At 39.1% G+C, this 5,824-nt stretch overlaps 1 protein-coding gene across 1 annotated transcript; it reads left to right on the forward strand.

Moving 5' to 3' along the window:
- The first annotated feature begins 361 nt into the window (after window positions 1-361).
- Window positions 362-5,194, forward strand: LOC143522426 (uncharacterized). The gene is made up of 7 exons (XM_077016148.1): window positions 362-455; window positions 580-634; window positions 730-920; window positions 1,435-1,589; window positions 3,580-4,043; window positions 4,265-4,470; window positions 4,672-5,194. Exons 2-7 carry the CDS (start codon window positions 619-621, stop codon window positions 4,867-4,869), a joined length of 1,230 nt encoding a protein of 409 aa, XP_076872263.1. The 5' UTR covers window positions 362-455; window positions 580-618; the 3' UTR covers window positions 4,870-5,194.
- Window positions 5,195-5,824: the final 630 nt, after the last annotated feature.

Consider the following 5,824-nt stretch of genomic DNA (forward strand, 5'->3'; position numbering starts at 1 on the left):
AGTAACGAGGTGCGCAGAGTGAGCGGGGGGAGGGGGCTGCGCGGGTGATGGGTATCGTGTGCTATTATAATAATTCATTTGACTAATATTATTAAACAATGAAGTTGTGATTATGTGGACTTTGCTTGTTTTCATATTTATGAATTGTTCATTTGTAAATAAATAAATAATAAATAACGCATTCACGCGAGCGCCCCCCCTCGACAGCCGGCGCCCCTAGCATTTGCCTATATCTCCTAATGGAAGGGCGGGCCCTGTTCCAGTCAACTGTACTTAATCCAATTGTCTACTAAAGTATTGGCTTTACAAACATCTTTTCCCAGAACAGCAGTTCGCTGGAATGTGGACAGGAAATGTTCCATTTCTGAACTTTTAGAGGCGGAGCATGCATGATATAAACCTCCTCCAGTGAGCATCTCACACACAGCACAACCAAGAAGCACAAAGCTTTGCAGGTATGTTTCACATTTTAGCATGTGCTCATTTAGGTTAAGAATCATTAAGGTTTTAGAATCACACATAGTACGTTTTTTTACTAAGTTTGGTGATGCTATTCTAACCTCTTTTATTTAATTATAGGACAACACTGTACACAGTTCTTCCCTGTTCTTACAGACAATGGCTAACAGCAAAGGCAAGTTTCCATTTAGGACTTTAGGGCGTGAGAAGGTTTATACAAGCAAGGTTGTGAGATTATTTCATTAAAATTATTTTTTTATTGAATCACAGAACTTGTGCAACTCTCTGAATGGAGTCCAGCATTCACGGAGGAGCTTCTCCCAGTGTCTAAGCAGGTCTCCCTGCTGTTCCACATCTCCTACCTGTGTCTGGCTAAATTCCCAAACTTGGAGAGGCTCCTCAGGAAGCGGGCTGTAGAAACTCAAATGCTCTTTGGATCTTCTGAAGCACTCCTACTGAAGGTATGATGTCATTGTATGCTGAGATCTATTTGTTTCAGTCCACTCGGAAGAAAGTTATTGTGTATCACAGAGGAATAGAGGGAATAATAGTACATTAAGGATAATTATGTAAGAGTCATTGTTATCAAATTATTTCCTTAATTTCTAAAACTCTGCATCTCAGTGCCTCTCAGTCTTTCTCCTTTTAAACTTATTTTACAAGAGAGAATTAATAGAAACTGCTACTGTACTGCCTCAGTAACCAACACTACAGCCCTGAAACCACAAAGATCTTCAGTAATCAGACATGCTCAAGTATCACAGCACCAGACTGGAAGGCAGGAAGTCGAGATAATAGCTTTAAAGTCACCATAAAGCAGAACAAGATCTCTGACTTCTCAACCAGCTCAGAACCTGGATTGTAGCCAAATCTTACAGCACATTGAGGAATAGCTGCAATGAGGTTTACATTCACAAGGTGGGATTTTATATGTTGTTATATATTCTATATTTTCTTGTATTCCTTCCAACACAGTGTGTGGGCACCAGTCAGAATCTGGTTTCATCACTGTTTCCAATGATGATACTTGCTGTTGAAAAAAATAAACCAACACTGGCTATAAAGTTCCTGGAAAAAGCAAGAACCTGGATCCATGATATTATTAAAGACGTAGAGAAGATGGTGACGAGGTAACATTTATTTGCCTTAATTACCATGACATGCAGAGATGTTGTTGGTAAAGAAATGTCAGTCAGTAGGTTTAGAGTTCTTTGATTTCCTATTCAAAGAGAATTTGATCAGATGTCTCTGTAATGAGAATACGGATGAGGATTATCTAACTTCTTGCATTATCTAACTAACTGTTAGTATATACAGCAGACGTATGAATTAGTAGCAGCACACAATATTTTAGCAGATTTTCTTCCCTTTGTTACGTACCCCGTCTAGGTAGGGACTAGTAACAGAGAAAATGATAATGATGAACCGGTATGTGTCAAGTTTCTTGGTGTTTTGTTTTGATTTTTTGGCTTGAAAGAGCCCAGTCACGCAAGGAACAACTCAAAGGCATTTTCCTCTTTTTGTATTTTATTGAAGTTCTTTAGATTGTTTAATTCGATTGACGAAAGGTATCAGCCAGGCAGATAGTTAGCCAGTCAGTTAGCCAAACAGGTAGCCAGTCATTTAGCCAAACAGGTAGCCAGTCATTTAGCCAAACAGGGAGCCAGTCAGTTAGCCAAACAGGTAGCCAGTCAGTTAGCCAAACAGGTAGCCAGTCAGGTTGATAACCAGTAGCGTTTTACCGGTGAACTGAAAGATCTTCTTGTTTTCTTTCGTTTGTCATTTCCCAGGTTTTGTTTCAAACGTTAGCTCCTTTGTCCTCTGCAGCATGACTTAATCTGAGAGTAAAGATGGCCGCTTTTCAGGAAATCCCTCAGATCCGACAGGAAGTTAATGGTTGTTGCAATACTTGTCTGCCCCCTGCAGGTCCGGATGAGCACTAGTTTATTTTTGATGTAAAAGTGAATCAAGGTGTTTGTAAGTTGGCGTGACAGTATGTGATAACCTGTGACGGCCAAATGTCCAAAAACACCCACAGAGACAGCCCAAATTGAATAGTTGACAGAGTTTTTATATAGTATGTAAATGTATGGGATGTACAGTGGGGAAAAGTATTTAGTCAGTCACCAATTGTGCAAGTTCTCCCACTAAAAAAAATGAGAGAGGCCGGTAATTGACATCATAGGTAGACCTCAACTATGAGAGACAAAATGTGAAAAAAAAAATTGAGAAAACCTTTGTTATTGACCAAATACTTATTTTCCACCATTATTTGCAAATAAATTCTTTAAAAGTCAGACAAAATGATTCTCAATTTTTTTTTACATTTTGTCTCTCATTGTTGAGGTCTACCTATGATGTCAATTACCAGCCTCTCGTCTTTTTAAGTGGGAGAACTTGCACAATTGGTGACTGATTAAATACTTATTTTCCCCACTGTATATAGAATGACATGACTAATAACACCAGGTAACCTTCAGGGTGACCCTCACTGAAAACGGAAATGAACAACAAAAGAAAACCCACTTTAACTAACACAGGGACTACTTATTAACCCTTCACAATCAAACGTGAAACAAAAACACAATGTCTCTCCTAACTCCCTGACTAATCAAACACACAGAACCAAACCCATAAACCAGAAACAAAACAGCCAGTCACCCTTACTACTGGTGCAATAGATTATATATACAGATATATACAAATATACAAATGTAGACAGCAAGACAGCAACTAGAAAGAACCAACAATCGAATGATTAAATCTCAGAAATCTCAGAACAAGCACAAAACCAAGGCGTAGCCTGCTTCGTCCATGTCCAAATCCGCCTTTTATGCTTCATTTCCATCTTCCTCCGTCGTCACGGTAAGCGGCATCAGGTGTGGAAGGTGAAGAACGGACGGCCCCTGTAAACAGTCTTAAAGGGGTAGACTCACAATAGACACAGGCATAGCAGACAATGACAAAAATGCACAATACACAATATGACGGAGGTCACAACACCTTAGTAATGATATGTTGTTAGTTTTAAAAGATTAAAAGCACGAAAACAAATGCTAGATGCTTCATAATCTATAGAGACAAAGTGAATGTTGACTGATGACTATTTTTAATTTTTAGCTATACTGAACACAATGAAAATGTGGCCACAACTACCAGTGACATCATCACTGAAAAGTCAAACACTGAGCAGAAGAGTGCCCAGCTTTCCCAGGAACATCAAGAAATGGAGAAAACCATTAAGGAATTGGACAAAAAGCTTGCAGAATTGGGAGAAAACCTTGAAAAAACCCAAATGTTGATAAATGCCAAAAATCAGGAGCTGCAGAGTCACATAAAGGATGTAACAAGCAAAAGCTCAGGCCTTGGCATCCTCGCAGCTATTGTGCCTTTCATCGGGGCAATCATTAAGAGCATTTATGATGCTGCAACAGCCCCTGGTGCTGCTGAGAAAACTAAAGCTCTTCAATCCCAGCTAGATCAGCTCAACTCTGAAAAATCACGTCTGGAGCAACAACAGTGGAGCATTCAGGTCCAGAAAATGGACTTCCATATGAAAATAGCCAAGCTAGAAATTGACATGGGTGAGTATCTTTGGATGAATGTTTTGGTTATGTGTGTGTGTGTGTGTGTGTGTGTGTGTTTGCTGTTGTCCCAAACACTTAACCTTTGGATGCAGTGATGTAGTGTATTGTCACCCTGCCAATACATATCCAAACAGGGACTGCACTGTTTTCCTTTATTACACTCACTGGTTTGGTCATTTTAAACTCTAGTCTGTTTGTGTTTGTTTGTGTTTTTCCAGGTTCTATTCCCAACCCTCATCACCTCAAGGAGGTTCAGTGTTATCTGACAAAAATTCAGCAAATTCTGATTCAGCTTAAAAACCTCTGGGGAAATGTGCAAAGCTTGTTGGAGACCATGAAGCAAAAGACCTTTGTTGGTCAAGATCTCGTTGAAGAACCTGATTTTAAAGAGGAATTTGTGAATTCAATCCAGTGTGCTTCAAAGGTAACTGATATATGAAACTATAACATTAATGTAAAATTACATTGTGAAGTCAATGACATTCAAAAATGTTTTTTCTAAAATAATTTGCACATTACAGTAACATTTGAAAAGTATAATGTAGAATCAATTTTGAATCAGTTCTGGTTCATTATATAAGTATGAACAGCTTTAGGTCTAAATGACTTTGCATCTCTTTTACAGATTTGGTCAGATTTTGGTGGTTCCTGCACTAAAGGTGCTCAAATATTCAAAATACAGTCCAAGGACGCCTATGCCTTCCTGGAGATTGATCCATCATCACTGTCAGACATTGTGTGGCAGAAAGAGTATGACAGTGTTATGGCACAGCTACAGGAAATTAAGGTCTTTGAGGGGGGTCCAGCAGCCATCAAAGAATAATGCTCTAAATTTCCCCTATGAGGTCGTTGAATCAAATACTCTGTTAACTGGTGTTCACACTGGGGAGTTTTCACTAGATGATATTGATTTCTAGTTACTAGTTGCACTGAATCATTTCCTCTTTAATAATAACTGCCTGACTCTGTTAGTCATATCACATGTACCATTTACATGTACCGCATTAGAAAAGTCACCATTACTTTCTCATCAGTTTGGATAATTTCTTTTAGTCTTTAAAGTTACATGATCCTCAAAATATTAAATGGTAAAAAACTTTCTTAATCTCCTCCATATTGAACTGTTCTGCAGTGAGCCATGAAGCTGTCCATTAAAGAATCTCATAAAGAATCTCAGTTGTTCAGACTCCTACTTCCAAATCCCTATAACTCTCCAATGTCGCCTAATGCAGTTTAAAAATGGAGGATCAGATGGTTTTGCTGCACACATATGATAAAAGTTACAGGTTTCCCCAATAATAATTAAGAAGATAATATCTTCCCCAAGATAATATCTTCCCCAAGAAGATATTACGGTTTCATTTGTATATTCTATAATTGTGACGCTGTGGTGCTGGAGGAAGGAGGAGACACGACTAGCGTCTTACGGTGAACATTGAACATTTAATCTTACGTAAATACGTGAAGCTCTGGGTGGAGCGCGAGCAGCACAAACACAACACTCGCGCAGACACGAAACTTTAGACAAAGACGAGCACAAGACACTGCGTGAACGCACATTATATAGGTGAGTTACACAGACCCACGTGACCTCGAGACAAGGCACAGGTGTAACAAACGAACACGCTCACAAACAACCCACACCCACGGAAGTACAAACATGGACATAACCGCACGCAGACGACATCATGACATGCCCACAGGGAAGGGACCGGAGCTGTTCCGTAACAATAATCTCAGCAATATAAAAAATTAAATAAAATGAACAAATTACTAAA

This window comes from Brachyhypopomus gauderio, chromosome 9 (assembly GCF_052324685.1).
Source record: "Brachyhypopomus gauderio isolate BG-103 chromosome 9, BGAUD_0.2, whole genome shotgun sequence".
Classification (NCBI taxonomy): Eukaryota; Metazoa; Chordata; class Actinopteri; order Gymnotiformes; family Hypopomidae; genus Brachyhypopomus; species Brachyhypopomus gauderio.

Coding starts and splice junctions, on each gene's coding strand:
- LOC143522426 (XM_077016148.1), top strand. Junction 921..1,434: donor CTGAAGCACTCCTACTGAAG/GTATGATGTCAT, acceptor CTTCCAACACAG/TGTGTGGGCACCAGTCAGAA. Junction 4,471..4,671: donor CAATCCAGTGTGCTTCAAAG/GTAACTGATATA, acceptor TCTCTTTTACAG/ATTTGGTCAGATTTTGGTGG.